Here is an 18,456-nt window from a genome sequence, read left to right on the forward strand (position 1 = left end):
GTAAACGGCACTGGGACACGTGCGCAGATGTACACAGAGCGCACAGCAACACACTGAAAGCTCATTACTTACCTTGAGCTCACTGATCAACTGCAGTAGGTCCACCCTAGAACAAGATTTGGTGGTTGGTAGCTTCCATGAAGCACCTTACGGAGACCATATTTCTCACCTCCGACCAGCTGATGCAGATCGAGACAGCCCAGACTTGGCGGCCTGAGCAGTTGAGAAGGTTTCTTTCGGCAGCGTTGAGGGGGCTGATGCAGTGGTGCAATGCTTGTGGATACTTTTAGAACCTGTTGTCGAACCGTCTGTGAAGTCTGAGCTGGCACCTGGCCTCCGACATGGATGGCTGAGTCTGTCAGCAACTTGCTGTTGTCTACCCATGATCACTTGCTAAACCAGGGCTGCTAAAGCATGTAGTATGCTATTGTTTCCTCTCTAGTATAACTCCAGATCATTGTTCATGGGATGTGGGCATCGCTGGCGAGGCCAGCATTTATTGCCCATCCCTAATTGCCCTTGAGAAGGTGGTGGTGAGCCGCCTTCTTGAACTGCTGCAGTCCGTGTGGTGAAGGTTCTCCAACAGTGCTGTTAGGAAGGGAGTTCCAGGATTTTGACCCAGCGACGATGAAGGAACAGCGATATATTTCCAAGTCGGGATGGTGTGTGACTTGGAGGGGAACGTGCAGGTGGTGTTGTTCCCATGCGCCTGCTGCTCTTGTCCTTCTAGGTGGTAGAGGTCGCGGGTTTGGGAGGTGCTGTCGAAGAAGCCTTGGCGAGTTGCTGCAGTGCATCCTGTGGATGGTACACACTGCAGCCACTGTGCACCGGTGGTGAAGGGAGTGAATGTTTAGGGTGGTGGATGGGTGCCAATCAAGCGGGCTGTTTTGTCCTGGATGATGTCGAGCTTCTTGAGTGTTGTTGGAGCTGCACTCATCCAGGCAAGTGGAGAGTATTCCATCACACTCCTGACTTGTGCCTTGTAGATGGTGGAAAGGCTTTGGGGAGTCAGGAGGTGAGTCACTCGCCGCAGAATACCCAGCCTCTGGCCTGCTCTTGTAGCCACAGTATTTATATGGCTGGTCCAGTTAAGTTTCTGGTCAATGGTGACCCCCAGGATGTTGATGGTGGGGGATTCGGCGATGGTAATGCCGTTGAATGTCAAGGGGAGGTGGTTGGACTCTCTTGTTGGAGATGGTCATTGGCTGGCACTTGTCTGGCGCAAATGTTACTTGCCACTAATGAGCTCAAGCCTGGATGTTGTCCAGATCTTGCTGCATGCGGGCTCGGACTGCTTCATTATCTGAGGGGTTGCGAATGGAACTGAACACTGTGCAATCATCAGCGAACATCCCCATTTCTGACCTTATGATGGAGGGAAGGTCATTGATGAAGCAGCTGAAGATGGTTGGGCCTAGGACACTGCCCTGAGGAACTCCTGCAGCAATGTCCTGGGGCTGAGATGATTGGCCACCAACAACCACTACCATCTTCCTTTGTGCGAGGTATAACTCCAACCACTGAAGAGTTTTCCCCCTGATTCCCATTGACTTCAATTTTACTAGGGCTCCTTGGTGCCACACTCGGTCAAATGCTGCCTTGATGTCAAGGGCAGTCACTCTCACCTCACCTCTGGAATTCAGCTCTTTTGTCCATGTTTGGACCAAGGCTGTAATGAGGTCTGGAGCCGAGTGGTCCTGGCGGAACCCAAACTGAGCATCGGTGAGCAGGTTATTGGTGAGTAAGTGCTGCTTGATAGCACTGTCGACGACACCTTCCATCACTTTGCTGATGATCGAGAGTAGACTGATGGGGCCGTAATTGGCCGGATTGGATTTGTCCTGCTTTTTGTGGACAGGACATACCTGGGCAATTTTCCACATTGTCGGGTAGATGCCAGTGTTTTAGCTGTACTGGAACAGCTTGGCTAGAGGCGCAGCTAGTTCTGGAGCACAAGTCTTCAGCACTACAGCTGGGATGTTGTCGGGCCCCATAGTCTTTGCTGTATCCAGTGCACTCAGCCGTTTCTTGATATCACGTGGAGTGAATCGAATTGGCTGAAGACTGGCTTCTGTGATTGTGGGGATATCGGGAGGCGGCCGAGATGGATCATTGCATTCAGTTCCCTGGGATTGAGAGGGGGAAAGCAGTGAGGGTTCCAGCACAGACACAATGAGCTGAAATACCTCCTTCATAAAACTCAATGGTTCTATGGTTCCCCGTTATTGATTTTTACTCAATAACTGTTGTTAAAAATGTTGATTGTATGGATAGCAGATGAAGACAGGATTGGGCTTACCGCCCCACGGTAGGAGAGGCTGCCTACACTTAAGAAAGGAAGACTGCATTAATAAAGCACCTATTATGACTAGCCTATTATGTGGCACTTTATCAAATGCCTTTTGAAAGTCCATATACACAGCATCAACCGTGTTGCCCTCATCAACCCTCTCTGGTTGAGGGATGAATGTTGGATGGGACCCCGGGGAGAACACCCCTGCTCTTCTTCAAATAGTGCCATGGAATCTTTTATATATACATTTATACTTGAACAGGCAGATGGGGCCTCAGTTTAATGTCTCATTCAAAAGATGATTTTACATAAGCGTGCCACCTACTGGGAGCCTCACCTGCTGGTTATGCACAGTAGGAAATCATGGCATATCACAATATCCGACATGCATTGCCAATGGGTGAGGCTCCACACCAGTAATGTGCATTCATAACATTGTTCCTTTACTGTATAGATCAATACATGAAGAATGGTGACATGAGATGAGGTACTAAAGGGGGGGAAACGGAGATAAAAGTTTGCTTTCATATTTGTTTTGTGTTGTTAATTTTGGAATAATTGTGTGCAACCAAACACCACTAACTAAGTGTGGGTGGGGGGGGTGGGGGAGGGGGCGGGGGTCACAGTACTCAGTCTTCTGGTGAAGAAAAACAATTTGAAAGTCCTTAAACTGGTCTTGGATTACTGCTCTGGTCAGCTTCATGAATGTAAATGCATGTGATGGCAATCCCCACCACTGGGGGTCACTGCAGCTTGCCCTTTTTTTCAGTTATGCTACTGTTGTTCACAAGAAGTGACCAAACAGCATCTAATGTGCCAGTGTGGCTTTTTTTTAAAAGGAAAAAAAATTGAATTTCAATGATAGTGCTGGGAAAGGAAATACTTTTCATTTTGCTCACCCAGTATAAGCACCAAACAGTCCCGGGTCAGGTATCACACAGCTACTGTGGCCCCACAATGTGCCTCAGCCCCACCCCTTACTGTACCAGTATACATTTTTTTTCCATTTTCCACACTAACGGCCCCAAGAATGAAATCTGCAGTTTCCCTTTAATATCAGTATAGGAGCAATTTTGCTCCGGAGGCCTGAACCTACCTGGAGTTGAATTAAGACTTAACAAATTAATTTCACATTGCACACTTAAAGCTAGCAGACAAAGAAGACCTTCAACTCATTAGTCTGGGCTGGATTGAAAACTGTATCCCAGGAAGGGAAGGCTAATGTCTAAGACACTACACTACCTAATCCCTTGCCAATGTGACATTTGGTGGTATGGTGGAGTCTGGGATACCAGAAAGTTAACATGTCAGCTCGTTAAATAACCATCTAAGAGCACAGTTACAAGCAACTATAATACTATAATATGCCCTAATACGTTCTACAAAAGCAGCTAAGCAGTTACACCACCTCCTGTTTTTAAGCACAAACGGGGCAGGAGTGAGATGAAAATCACCGCCTATGTTTTTCATTTGCATCCATTCCTTACCTTCAAGTAGTCCATTCCTGACTCATCCCCTTTCTGGAATTCATTCACTCCATCTATAGGAATGGGTTTGTCTCTAGGAATATCTACTAGATGATGTTTCTTCGCACCCTTCTTACTGCAATGACTCCATCCCTTCCCCTCAGTTTCTCCATCACCATTGTATCTCCACTTTCTGCACCAGAGCTTTTGAACTTTCCCTTTTCCTTTGCCATGGTTTTTACTCGTCTCTCTTCAAAAAGACGCTTGATTGCAGCTTCTCCATTGCTTGTGCCTCTGTTCCCAACCTTTCTTCCTCTTCACACAACAAGGACAGTGTCCTGACCTTCCATCCTGCAAGCCTCCATTTTTACTGTTAAAAATTAATTGAAGAGTGAATGTTATGAACATGGTGCGTTAAGAGGAACCAAATTGGATTTTGGACAGCAACTTTAAATTCACCAGAAGCATCTGTGCATCTTCCTGCATAAGAAGTTGCAGACCAATCTCGAGATCTCGCAAATTTCATTTCACATTAACCTTTGCTTGTCAATCAACTAGTATCAATAGCAGAAACACAATTCTGATATCTTTGTTGTGCTCTGGCAGCATATTGGGCTCTGTCTTCAAGCACTTTTATCGTAAAATTCAGATGGTAGGAGAGAGAAATTCAAGGTAAAGAAAAGAATATTCTCTATTTCTGATTATAGTTGCAGCCTCCAGTGGGAACAAAGTAAGGTCAAGAGGTTAAAGAACTTCTGGATCAAATGAAAGCTAGATCACTTGTTCTCTCAAAGCAGCGATGTGCTCATAGGTAGAATATTCACACACCACATGCTTTGAAAGGTAGAAAAAGGCAATTAACTTTGATAGACAGGAAAATTATAATTACAGCTTATGATGGAAACCAACTGCCTGTTTACTTTTTAATCTCACTGTGAAGAGAATTTCAACTTATGGTTGATAGGAGAATAAATTAAATCAATTTATGGGACATAAAATTATATGATCGGAGTTGCAAGTGGAGGCAGAAAAGGAGACCACAAAGGATTTTGACCAAATTTCAGTTTTACCCCTGTAAGTTTCTTAAAGTTTTTAAAATCCCTGATTATTTCTTCTTCTTTTAATCCTTCCTACATCACTCATCTTTTATCCTGTATTGAGAGAATGGACAATTGATGTGTTCCCAGTCCCCAAGACAATGCAAAACAGTAAGAGTGTGTTCAGAAGTGTATGACAGTGGTCTTGGGTGATTCATCCTCCATTTTTTTCCTGTCAGAAAACACCTTAGCCACACTTGACTTCTTCCCTGATGGGCCAGCCAAGACTGTAAATTTTAACCTTACATGTTTACATAAGAAGCTTGCATTTTTGTGACCTTTCCCTGCACAATTACTTAAAGACAGTCCTAAGCAGTGCCTTGCTTGAGGGCCACTCACTAGTACTATTCCAAGTTGCAGCACCACTGAGTGATGAGGTGCAGGTTTGTGCCCGTGGGATGCTGGGTTAATTATGGCTTTTACAGAATAATAAATACCCTTTCAGTTCCAATGTGTTTGAACAACTGAGGCTGTACTGTATTGTAAAAGAATTCAATGCCTATATTGCTATGTATGCTGAAGCAACAGAAAATCACACTTGCCATAAAAATAATAAGATAACCAATTTTCTCCACCTTTATTATACCAGCAATTTTTTTTAAAAATGGGATACGTTTCGGTACTTCTCAAGGTCAGGAATTACAGTGCTGTAGATTGGAATATTTAAAAAAAAATTTTGGTCCCTATTAATTGTATCAAACATTTCCAGGCCATTATATAGCACAAATTATATGCGAAGTAAAGCTGCTTCTGCACTACCCCCCAACCTCACAAGAGCAATTCCATTGTCCCCTACTGACTTTCCATTTCCCATACCAGCTGTCCTAATGGCCTCTTTTGATGCTTATATTTTCCATTGTTCACTAATTGTAATTATGAAGTAGGTATGAATGCAAAATGGGTTTCCTCAGTTGAAACTCGTGTCAAACACCAGAAAATATACTCCTGTAAGAAAGATTGCCAATCGAGTGCATTTTGTTCAGGACTTGGATAGCCTCTTGGAGACTTTCACCTTGGGCTGGATTTGATCGCAGAAGTGAAAGTACAGTGGTCTAATTGAAAAGTACCTAATCCTTTTTACTCCACTATTTTATATTCTTAAATAGTAATTTACATTCCCTTAATACCTCCAAGGGATCATTTTACAGAGTACAAACCCTTCCATAGTTACCAGACCGAGGGATATGGGGATGGATCTTAAGTGTCTATTTATGGAAAGATAATTAGGAACTGGATTTACATTTTGGGAGATGAAACCTCCCAGATTTATGAGCGTGATTCTGTTTCAAACAGTTTAGTTTCTAACCCTCCTTCCCTCCACCCACCACACCTAAAATATATCTGATATGTTTCTGAATCTTTTGTTACAAGGAGCTCATCTTAAAAGAACCCTGAGTGTCACATTTCCACCAGATGTAGTTCTGAACACTCCCAGTTTCAACAGGTAGATAGGTTTCTGTGCTTTTTATTTATATCGTTGTTGAGGTTTATATAGTGATTTATTTTCAAATGCAGATAACATTGGTACCATGAGACTTATTCATCTGACCCACACACTCAGCCATAACAATGCATTCTAACCATACCAATCGTAGCACTTCCTACAGTCACTATCTTGCCAATCGGCAGCACAGAGATAGACATTATGAGATTAGAAAGTTCAATGCCTGGTCTGTGCTGAGTTTGCTGTTTGCAGGTGGGACATCGATATAGGCACTAAAATTGGTCTGGTCACCTGGTCTTGGCAAGGAGAAGAAATCAACCAGGTTTCCAGCTCCTGGTTGCTATGCAATAGCTGCTCCTGGAAAGTGCGCATAAATGGACATCGGGTGAAGACAGGTTTGGGCTTGGTTGTGAAGCCCTTGGTTGTGATGCCCCCATGGTAGAATAGCCTATAAACGTTTACTGTCTGTGCTCTTAGATAGCTCAATTGGCCAAGGTTTTGGAGGGCTGCTGGTGCCTGTGGAATCATTCCCCTGGATGAGCCTGCAAGGAAGGGATGTATGAACACAAAGTGTTGTCCTCAATGGCAATTATCCCATAGTTTTCCTGCAGGTGCTTATTTTTTTCCACTGTGTCTTTAGGAGTTGGAGAAAATTCTGGAGTTAAAAAGTAAAAGTTTCAATCATCAGCTGGCTACAGAACACAGAAAGACACGGGAGGCCCTTGATCTGATAAAGAAGCTAGAATTGGAGCAACGCACCCTGAACCAAATGCTAACGGTATTGCTTTAACTGACCCATTATAACGTGATTGGTTTGTTTAAAAATTAAACAATGAAAAAGTTAAACATAGTGTAAAATCAGCAAAACATATTAGGAAAATGAAGATCTAGAATATCAAAACTAATTATAGACTAATTAATTTTACAAAAAAGGCATGATTTTGGTATGGTGGAAAGCAAAGGTAATTAATTTGAGTCTTTCATTATTCTAAAGAGAAACCAGTGTCCCCCCGTCCCCCCCGCACCCCACATACTGTACTGACTCAGGAAGTTGCCAGCAGCCCTTCAGTACCTCGCCTAAGTGACCATTTATTACAAATGAGCCTAGACAGTGAGTGTAGGCAGGCTGTTTTCCATGTTGGGCATCATAGCCAACCCTGAGCCTGTCCTCACCCAATGTCCACACACGTGAACTTTCCAGTACAAGTCACTGGAAAATGATCAGGAAGAGGAACTCTGGCTGATTGTTCTCTTTTTAAGCCCTGTGATGCAGAGGTGGCTTTAGCAGTGTGTCCTTGAAATTACAGTTAATGATAACTGAACACTTTGGCAAGGAATGCCTCAGAATGACCATTTAATAGCTCCATATTATAAAAAGAATACAGAGGTACGGGAGAACATGCAAAAAGGATTTACCAGGATGATACCAGAACTGAGAGGTTGTACCTATCAGGAAAGACTGAACTGCCTGGGGCTGTTTTCTCTAGAAAAGAGAAGACTGAGGGGTGACCTGATAGAGGTCTTTAAGATAATGATAGGATTTGATAGGGTAGACAAAGAGAAAATGTTTCCACTTGTGGGGAAGACCAGAACTAGGGGCCATTAATACAAGATAGTCACTAATAAATCCAATAGGGAATTCAGGAGAAACTTCTTTACCCGGAGATTGGTTAGACTGTGGAACTCGCTACTACAAGAAATAGTTTAGGCGACTAGCATAGATGCATTTAAAGGGAAGTTAGATAAACACATGAGGGAGAAAGGAATAGAAGGATTTGTTGATGGGGTTAGATGAAGAAGGGTTGGAGGAGGCTCGTGTGGAGCATAAACACCAGCATGGACCTGTTGGGCCGAATAGCCTGTTTCTGTCCTGTACATTCTATGTAATAGCATCATATTTGGGTATACATTATTGCCCTTTCTGGACTATAATATTAAATCCCATAGTTAAGAAATCCCACAAATCATGTTCTACACCATTTGAGTCTAATTCTGCCTTTAAGAATTGATCAAATTTTTTAAATTGAAACTAGCTGGCAGATGAAGTAAATTCAGACCATCAGATGAAGATGGGTTTCTAATGAGCATTTAAGAAGCACGCCTCTCCCCTGCCTCCATGTTCCCCTAGGGTCAGGTGTACAGACAAACGTAGCGATAAACCTACGCCATCTGTCTCTGTTCAGTGCGGTGTCACGGAAATGGGATTGGCCTGCAGCAAAACCAGAGTGAATGGCCACAACTGGCTTGCCTAGCAAGTTGAAAGATAATGGGCATGATTTTAGCTCAGAGCCGGGAACCCAGCGTGTCCGTAGATATTCACGTGGGGAACCCGGAAGCCAAATGAGTGCGTCGCAATCTGTGATTGCAACTCAACCAGGTTCCAGGTTTGCCATGTGCCAGGCAGCCATATTGACAGGCTGGCTGCTTGTCGGGAAGGAAAGGAGCCGCGAATGGGAGAGGGGGGAGGGAGGGAGAGAGAGATCATGGGCCGTGGAAAAAATTGGAGGGGTGGGGGGATGTGGACGACTTTGTGTGGGCCTTGGAGAAGGTTGGGGGGACCAGCATCAGGAGGGGGAGGGGTCCAGCATTGGGGGAGGTGTCCAGCATCGGGAGGGGGTTGAGGGGTAGTGGATGGCAGCCGATCGCGGAGCTCGGGAGCACACCAGGTAAGCTTGTTAGGCCTGGATGAAGCACTCCTGCTCCTCCTGGCCCACAAGCAGTGCAATAAATGCATTCGCCTCATGGATCCAGCCCTTGTTGGGGGTTAAAATTATCCCCAATCAGTCTTGCAGTCAGGGAAGAGGCACCCTTCCTTTATCGCCATTTTCCATTAAGAACAGCTTGTTTTAGGGGAATAAAATACAAGAAGATTTTTTTCATATTGTTAGCATTAAGATTTACTTATTTTTTGAAATTTGCTGTCATGAACACACTGTGACATTTTTGATCCATGGGAGGCGTCACAGGTAAATCCAATCCTGTTTTCAACTGATTTCTACACAGATGTATTTTGTGGCAGGGTCACTGGATAGTAGTTAGGAGCAGGAACCCCTCCTGATTCTTTTCCCCATGCTAGAGATAGTGAGGCTAATTTTAGTATCCTCTAGAGAGATCTAAAAAAGGGAATAGGAGGGGCAAAGAGAGAGTATGAGGATAGGTTAGTGGCTAACATAAAGGGAACCCAAAAGCCTTTTCTAAATATATAAATAGTAAAAGGGTAGTCAAAGGAAGGTTGGGGCCGATTAGTGACAAGAAAGGAGATCGTCTTGTGGTCTTCACTAGAGAAGAGGATGCTGCCAATGTAGCAGCAAAGGAGGAGGTAGTAGCGATACTGGATAGGATAAAAATAGATAAAGAGGAGGTACTTAAAAGATTGGCAGTACTCAAAGTTGAAAAGTCACCTGTTCCAGATGGGATGCATCCTAGGTTATTGAGGGAAGTAAGGGTGGAAATTGCAGATGCTCTGGCCACAATCTTCCAATCCTCCTTCGATATGGGGGTGATGCCATAGGACTGGAGGATTGCAAATGTTACACCCCTGTTCAGAAAAGGGGAGAGGGATAAATCCGGCAATTACAGACCAGTCAACCTAACGTCGCTGGTGGGGAAACTTTCAGAGACAATAATCAAGGAAAAAATTAATTGGCACTTGGAAAAGTGTGGGCTAATAAATGAAAGTCAGCACGGATTTGTTAAAGAGAAATCGTGTTTGACTAACTTGATTAAGTTCTTTGATGAAGTAACAGAGAGGGTAGAGCGGTTGATGTGTATATGGACTTTCAAAAGGCATTTGATAAAGTATTACATAATAGACTTGTAAGGAAAATTAAAGCCCATGGAATTAAAGGGACTGTGGCAGCAAGGATACAAAATTGGCTAGGGGACAGAAAGCAGGCAGCAATGGTGAACTCTTGTTTTTCAGACTGGAGGGAAGTATACAATGGGGTTCCCCAAGGGTCAGTATTAGGACCACTGTTTTTTTTTGATATATATTAATGATCTGGACTTGAGTATAGAGGGTATAATTTCAAAGTTTGCAGATGACACAAAACTCAGAAATGTAGTAAACAATGTGGATGAAAGTAACAGACTTTAGGAGGATATAGACAGACTGGTGAAATGGGCAGACACATGGCAGATGAAATTTAACGCAGTGAAGTGTGAAATATATTTTGGTAGGAAGAATGAGGAGAGGCAATATAAACTAAATGGTACAATTTTAAAGGGGTACAGGAACAGAGAGACCTGGGGTGCACACACACAAATCTTTGAAGGTGGCAGGACAAGTTGAGAAAGCTGCTAAAAAAGCATATGATGTGGAGATGCCGGTGATGGACTGGGGTTGACAATTGTAAACAATTTTACAACACCAAGTTATAGTCCAGCAATTTTATTTTAAATTCACAAGCTTTCGGAGGCTTCCTCCTTCATCAGGTGAACGATGTTCACCTGACGAAGGGGGGAAAGAGGGGAAGATCGAGGGGGGGAAAGAGGGGGAGATCGGGGTGGGGGGGAAAGAGGGGGAGATCGGGGTGGGGGGGAAAGAGGGTGAGATCGGGGTGGGGGGGAAAGAGGGTGAGATCGGGGTGGGGGGGAAAGAGGGTGAGATCGGGGTGGGGGGGAAAGAGGGTGAGATCGGGGTGGGGGGGAAAGAGGGGGAGATCGGGGTGGGGGGGAAAGAGGGGGAGATCGTTCACCTGACGAAGGAGGAAGCCTCCGAAAGCTTGTGAATTTAAAATAAAATTGCTGGACTATAACTTGGTGTTGTAAAATTGTTTAAAAAAGCATATGGAATCCTGGGCTTTACTAATAGAGACATAGGGCTCAATTTTGAAATGGTGGCGGGATGGCAGCGGGGGAGGGGGTGAAGGTGTGCATGGCAAATCCGAATTTTAAAAAATTATCTTTCCACGCTATCACGGTGTAATTGGTGGTGATTAAAGTTGTTTCCAGGTTTCGTGCCCAGCAGCCATCCTGATTGCAGCTTCAAGTGGCAGCCAGCATGTCAATACTGAGGTGGGGGGGAGAGGGGGAAAGAAAGAGAGGGAGAGAGAGGGAGAGAGAGAGAGAGACGCCGTCGGGCGCTGGAATGGGGGGGGGGGGAAAGAGGGGAAGATCGGGGTGGGGGGGAAAGAGGGGGAGATCGGGGTGGGGGGGAAAGAGGGGGAGATCGGGGGGGGGAAAGAGGGGGAGATCGGGGGGGGGAAAGAGGGGGAGATCGGGGGGGGGGGGAAAGAGGGGGAGATCGGGGGGGGAAAGACATTGGGGGCTGAGAGGGGCATCGGAGAGGGAGACATCAGAAGCCGTGAGAAAGCTGCCCAGTTAAATTTAAAATCTATGTCAGAAATAATGTACCTTAAGTACCTCAATGAGGTACATTTGGTTCTTTAACTATCATCCCGCCGTCTTTAATTGCAAGGAAGTTATGCTGAACCTTTATAAAAAAAACTGGTTCGGCCTCAGCTGGAGTACTGTGTTCAATTCTGGGCACCGCACTTTAGGAAGGATGTAAAGGCCTTAGAGAGAGTGCAGAAAAGATTCACTGGAATGGTACCTGGGATGAGGGACTTCAGTTATGTGGAGAGACTAGAGAAGCTGGGGTTGGTCTCATTAGAGCAGGGAAGGTTAAGGGGAGATTTGTTAGAGATGCTCAAAATCTTGAACGGTTTTGACAAATAAGGAGAAACTGCTTCCAGTGGCAGAAGGGTCAGTAGCCAGAGGACACAGATTTAAGGTGATTGGCAAAAGAACCAGAGATGACATGAGGAAACATCTTTTTATGCAGTTGTTATGACCTGGATGCACTGACTGAAAGGGTGGTGAAAGCAGATTCAATAATAACTTTTAAAAGGGAATTGGAAAAATACTTGAAGGGAAAACATTTACAGGGCTATGGGGAAAGAGCACTGGAATTTGACTAATTGGATAGCTCTTTCAAAGAACAGGCCAGGCACAATGGCTCACTACCACCTTCTCAAGGGCAATTAGGGATAGGCAATAAATGCTGGCCTTGCCAGCAACACCCACATCCCATGAACGAATTAAAAAAAACATAGTATGATACTATGAGATCAACCAACTCAGCATAAACCAGAGCTACAACCTGGAACCTTCTGATCTATAGGGCTCAGTAACACACTATGCAGTGCATTTGCCCACTGAGCCATTGGAGGAGACATATATGGTCCTTTTTCATGTGTAAACATATACTTGTTGCTCTGCAGCATAGTCTGTCATCCATGTGATCTTTTGAGCTAGGTTGACTTCTGTTCAATGGAAAATTTTAGCCGTTATTTTAGCCTCAGATAATTTAAGATCAAATTACCTAATTTCTTTCCCATTTCATAATGTCTTGATAATTGCTCCATATTCAGCCATCAAAGCTCCCAGTAACTTAACATTAACAAAACAAGATCACATGTTTATTCAGTGAAGATACTTTTAGGGAAGGGGAAAGATGAACATTCTGATTGTTACACTGTGGGAACAAAACAGCACTCGGATACAGGATCTAATCCTTAATTTGAACCACAAATTCTCCACAGGCTCCCCAATAGCTCAGTGAGATTATCCTTGAAATCACATTGAATCTGTGGGCCCCTTAAAGACAGGCACAGGTGATACTGTAATTGAAAATCAGGAAATGGCAGACTTGCTAAATAATTACTTTGTATCGGTCATTACAGTAGAGGATGAGGATAAGGTACCAGAGATTTGAGGAAAACTAAAAATAAATCAAAGGGAGGAATTTATTAGATTTAATTATAACTTAAAAAATGGTAATGGAGAAAACAACGAGACTAAAGATAGACAAATCTCCTAGGGTATTAAAAGAAGTAGGTGAGGAAATTGTAGATGCTCTAGTCATGATCTTCCAAAACTCTCTTGATTCAGGAATTGTCCCCTTGGATTGGAAAATGGCCAATGTCATTCCATTATTTATGAAGGGTAGGAAAGATAAACTAGGAAATTATAGGCCTATTAGTCTAATGTCTCTTGTGAGGATGTTACTAGATTCGCTTATTAGGGACAGAGTGACTGAGTACTTGGATAAATATGAACTGATCAGAGAGAGGCAGCATGGATTTGTAAAGGATAAGTCATGTCCAATGAACCTAGTTGGATTTTTTGAGGCGGTAACTAACGTGATAGATAAGGAAGTGGCTATGGATGTTGTTTATATGGACTTCCAGAAGGCATTTGATAAAGTTCCACATAAGAGACTGTTAACAAACATGAAAGTTCTTGGAATTGAAGGCAACCTATTGACATGGGTAGGGAATTGGTTAGGAGGTAGGAGACAGAGTAGGGAAAGTAGATAATTACTCAAATTGGCAGGATGTGACTAGTGGTGTCCCCCAGGGAATTGTACTGGGGCCTCAGCTTTTCACTATATTTATAAATGACTGAGATGAAGGAATAGAGAGCTATATATCCAAGTTTGCTGATGACACCAAGTTAGGTGGCACAGTAAATAGTATTGATGGGAGCAGGAAGTTGCAAAGAGACATTGATAGATTAAGTGAGTGGGCAAAACTGCAGTAGATGGAGTTCAATGTGAGGTTATCCACTTTGGACCTAAGAAAGATCGATCAGATTATTTTCTAAATGGTGAGAAGCTAGGAACTGTGAAAGAGCAGAAAGATTTAGGGGTCCAAGTGCAGAAATCACTAAAAGCTTGTGGACAGGTTCAAAAAATAACTTAAAGGGCTAATGGAATGTTGTTCTCTATCTCAAGGGGGATGCAATACAAAGGAGTGGAAGGATTGTTATAGTTATGTAAACTCTGTTTAGATCCCATTTAGAGTACTGCGTTCAGTTCTGGGCACCGCACCTCAGGAAAGATATATTAGCCTTGGAGGGGGTGCAGCGCAGGTTCACCAGAATGATACCCGGGCTAAAAGGGTTAGATTATGAGGACAGGTTGCATAGACTTGGCTATCATTTCCTTGAGCATAGAAGATTAAGGGGTGATCTAATTGATGTGTTTAAAGGAGTTGATAGGGTAGATAGAGAGAAACTATTTCCTCTGGTGGTGGAGTCCAGAACAAGGAGGCATAACCTTAAAATTAGAGCTAGGCCGTTCAGATGCGATGTCAGGAAGCACTTCTTCACACAAATTACAGTGGAAATCTGGAACATTCTCCCCCAAAAAGCTGTTGAAGCTGGGGGACAATTGAAAATTTCAAAACTGAAATTGATACATTTTTGTTAGGCAAGGGTTTTAAGGGTTACAGAACCAAGGCAGGTAGATGGAGTTAAGATACAGATCAACCATTATCTAATTGAATGGTGGACAGGCTCGAGGGGCTGAATGGCCTACACCTGTTCCTATATTCCTATGGACAGCTGGAGCAGAAAGGTCCCCGGTTGATTCCTAGTCTGTGCTGAGTTAGTTGATCTCAGTTGGGTGATATCAGGAGCACTCCAATCGTCCTCAGCACACCCAGCTTAGAGTGGACAAAATTAGCCAGTGTTCCTACTCCTAACTTGAACCCCCAGGGAAACAGCGGGGAATTAGTTATGCGGCTTTCTGATGTTTCCAAGAGTTTCTGATTTAACTTGTAATCAATAGAACTCCTATCTGCCCTTACAAGGCAAATGATCAAGGCCAGTGGGGCCCAAGCCTGGCAAGCAGTCTGGATCCTCAAGAGGTATCAATCAATATATCAAAATTCCTGGATAGGGCCCTCGCTCATGATTTTCAGACATGTGCCCGAGTGTTTTTCTTTACAAAAATGAAGAGGGACAGGCAAGATTATTGGCCCTTGGGCATGGAAGAGCAGCACAGAGGGCAGCTGTTGTTCTCCATTCCGTATATTGGTGCAGTTATGTGCAATGTTTTGGGGGTATTTCTTCCCATATGTAAACCATATATCTGTAATGTACACATCACACTCCTGATTTTGAAAAAAAAATGGTTTAAATCCTCAAACAGCCTCAGCCCAGTTGTGATTGCAAGGCTGCAGCTGAAGCCTGGAGTCACAGGGGCAATAACAGAAGGAGCGCTTTTGGAATTTTTCCAGTTCTTCTCACAAACCTCTGTTTAGTTTAGATCCACCCAAAATACCAGGAATGAGATTGAATCTGGCCTATAGCATAGACATTCTTCACACAATAATGCTGCAGTATTATTAGCTGGAATTGAAACAAAGAATTTATATCATCAAAACTACTTATGAAGAGTACAGGTCAAACAATGTTTCAGTTGGTTAAGGGAATCTATCTGTGTAGTATTTAAAAGGCCATTGCATTACAGAGATATTACAAGGAGGCAGCAGTGTTGTTTCAGTTGACTAAAACTAGGAAAGTTATAAATAAACTTCATACAAAGGCTAAAGCTAAAGCTGAAATAGAACTGAACTTCGAGATGAAGAAATGAGGCTACAAATAAAATTAAAATTATTTCTGGGACTAAAACAACACTTTTGGAACAGATGCGGGAAACAAATGAACAAATTAAGACTCATTCCAGTTTTCATTCCAGCCCAGTTAATTTTCTCTCAATATTTCTTGTTTCTTTGTGAGTTGGGTACTGAGTCATATAGGCCTGGAAGACCCCGGGCTCAATCCCTGATGTATGCTGAGAGCTGCAAAAACTGCCCTCAGCATTCATGAGGCAGAGAAGGGGGACCATCAACTAGGATTCTCACCCCACATCACTATCCAGTAACCCTCAACTGGAAAGATGCTTGTATGGATATCAGTCCAGAGACAAGATCTGACTCAGTTGTGATGCCCCTCTCATGCCAAATGGCCCATCACTGTTCAGTCTTATGTGCTTGATTGGAAGATTAGGCATTTGGATGAGAGAACAAAGGGTTCCTTGTTTGTGTAGAACCACTTGCCAGTAAGTGTCACCAACTTCGAGAGGAGTAGTAAGAGGGGAAATCAGAGGGACAATTGAAGAGGAATAAAAAGAAAGAAATCAGTGCACAAAATACTTTGGGTAAAACAATGCCTACAGGCACATTTTTAAAAATTCATTCATGAGATGTGGGCGTCGCTGGTAAGGCTAGCATTTATTGCCCATTCCTAATTGCCCTTGAGAAGGTAAGCTGCCTTCTTAACAGCTGATTGGCTTGCTGGGTCATTTTAGAGGGCAGTTAAGAATCAACCACATTGCTGAGCGTCTGGAGTCACATATAGGCCAGACCGGGTAAGGACAGCAGGTTTCCTTCCCTAAAGGACATTATTGAACCAGATGGGTTTTTATGACAATCCAGTAGTTTCATGGTCACTATTAATGAAACTAGCTTTTTTTATTCCAGATTTTTTAAAAAAATAACTGAATTTAAATTTCCCAGCTGCCATGGCAGGATTTGAACTCATATCTCTGGATAACTAGTCTAGTAACATAACTACTACGCTACTGTATCCATTGAAATTGATATTGGTCACCCCATTCATAACTGCACCCACACATCTGACTTAAAAAACACTTATATTATGCACATTTTGCTCCTTACACAGTGACCTAAGGCTCATTTGTAATCTCCACAAGCAAATGAAATCATTAGACAATGTGGGTGTGATGGCTGTTCTGTTTTTAAATTGATATCTTATTTTTAACGATTATCAGAGGAAAGGCTAAGACTCGGGGACACACAGGTTAAGAAACAAATAAATAAAAAAAGTCGCAAGTAGAATAATGACTTACCAATAGCAGTGTAGATACAATCATGATTCGTTGCTAGGTTACAGCTCCACTTGTACTATTGCTCTCTGATACCTTGCCCAAATTTTCATTATTCATGTGCAAGTCTTGGCAATGAGTATTAGCAGGTTATTAGAACATAAGAACATAAGAAATAGGAGCAGGAGTAGGCCATAAGGTCCCTCGAGCCTGCTCCGCCATTCAATAAGATCATGGCTGATCTTCGACCTCAACTCCACTCTCCCACCCGATCTCCCTATCCCTTGATTCCCTTAGAGTCCAAAAATCTATCAATCTTAACCTTGAATATACTCTACTACTGAGCATCCACAGCCCTCTGCAGTAAAGAATTCCAAAGATTCACAATCCCGAGTGAAGAAATTTCTCCTCATCAGAGTCCTAAATGGCCAACCCTTTATCCTGAGACTATGCCCCCTAGTTTTAGACTCTCCAGCCAGGGGAAACAGCCTCTCAGCATCTACCATGTTTCAATGAGATCACCTCTCATTCTTCTAAACCCCAGAGAGTATAGGCCCATTCTACTCAATCTCTCCTCATAGGACAACCCTCTCATCCCAGGAATCAATCTAGTGAACCTTTGTTGCACCGCCTCTAAGGCAAGTATATCCTACCTTAGGTAAGCAGATCAAAACTGTACACAGTACTCCAGGTGTGGTCTCACCAAAGCCCTGTACAATTGCAGCAAGACTTCCTTACTCTTATACTCCAACCCCCTTGCAATAAAGGATAACATGCTATTTGCCTTCCTAATTGCTTGCTGTACCTGTACGTTAACTTTCTGTGTTTTGTGTACAAGCACAGCCTAATCCCTCTGGACACTAACATTTAATAGTTTTTCATCATTTAAAAAATATCCTGTTTTTCTATTCTTTCTACCAAAGCGAATAACCTCACATTTCCCCACATTATACTCCATCTGCCACTTTCTTGCCTACTCACTTAACCTGTCTATATCCCATTGCAGATTTTATGTGTCCTCATCACAACTTACTTTCCCACCTAGCTTTGTATTGTTAGCAAACTTGGATACATTACATTCGGTCCCTTCATCGAAGTCATTAATATAGGTTGTAAATAGCTCAGGCCCAAGCACCCCCTTAGTTACAGCCTGCCAACCTGACAATGACCCATTTATTCCTACTCTCTATTTTCTGTCCGTTAACCAAACATCTGTCCATGCTAATATATTACCCCCAAGCCCATGAGCCCTTATCTTGTGTAATTATGGCGTCATCACACCTGAACCTGATTCTGTCCTTAATCAATGTTCATGCAAGTATACCTTGAGCATAATTGGCAAATTAGCTAATTAGTTGCTAATTAGCAAACAGGAGCAGGAACCCTGGCCAGCTTCCAATCCCTAACCTGGGGCACGGAGGGCAATAGTAGCCTCTCTACCACTCCCCCCAGTTGAGATCAGCTAATTCACCACAGAGCGGGGATCAAACCTGGGCCTTCCTGATCTATATGGCCTGGGC

At 43.3% G+C, this 18,456-nt stretch overlaps 1 protein-coding gene across 5 annotated transcripts in view; it reads left to right on the forward strand.

Annotated features, from left to right (window-relative positions):
* Positions 1–18,456, forward strand: part of LOC137327008 (lebercilin-like protein) — a 50,696-nt gene that overhangs the window by 9,243 nt on the left and 22,997 nt on the right. For 2 of the 5 annotated variants that reach the window (XM_067992388.1, XM_067992384.1), the window contains exon 4: positions 6,941–7,078. The exons of the other annotated variants lie outside the window; for them this stretch is intronic. In XM_067992388.1, the coding sequence (XP_067848489.1) occupies positions 6,941–7,078 (138 nt within the window). The remainder of the gene's footprint in view (positions 1–6,940; positions 7,079–18,456) is intronic. 5 annotated transcript variants of the gene reach the window in all.

Source organism: Heptranchias perlo, chromosome 11, assembly GCF_035084215.1.
Source record: "Heptranchias perlo isolate sHepPer1 chromosome 11, sHepPer1.hap1, whole genome shotgun sequence".
NCBI lineage: Eukaryota > Metazoa > Chordata > Chondrichthyes > Hexanchiformes > Hexanchidae > Heptranchias > Heptranchias perlo.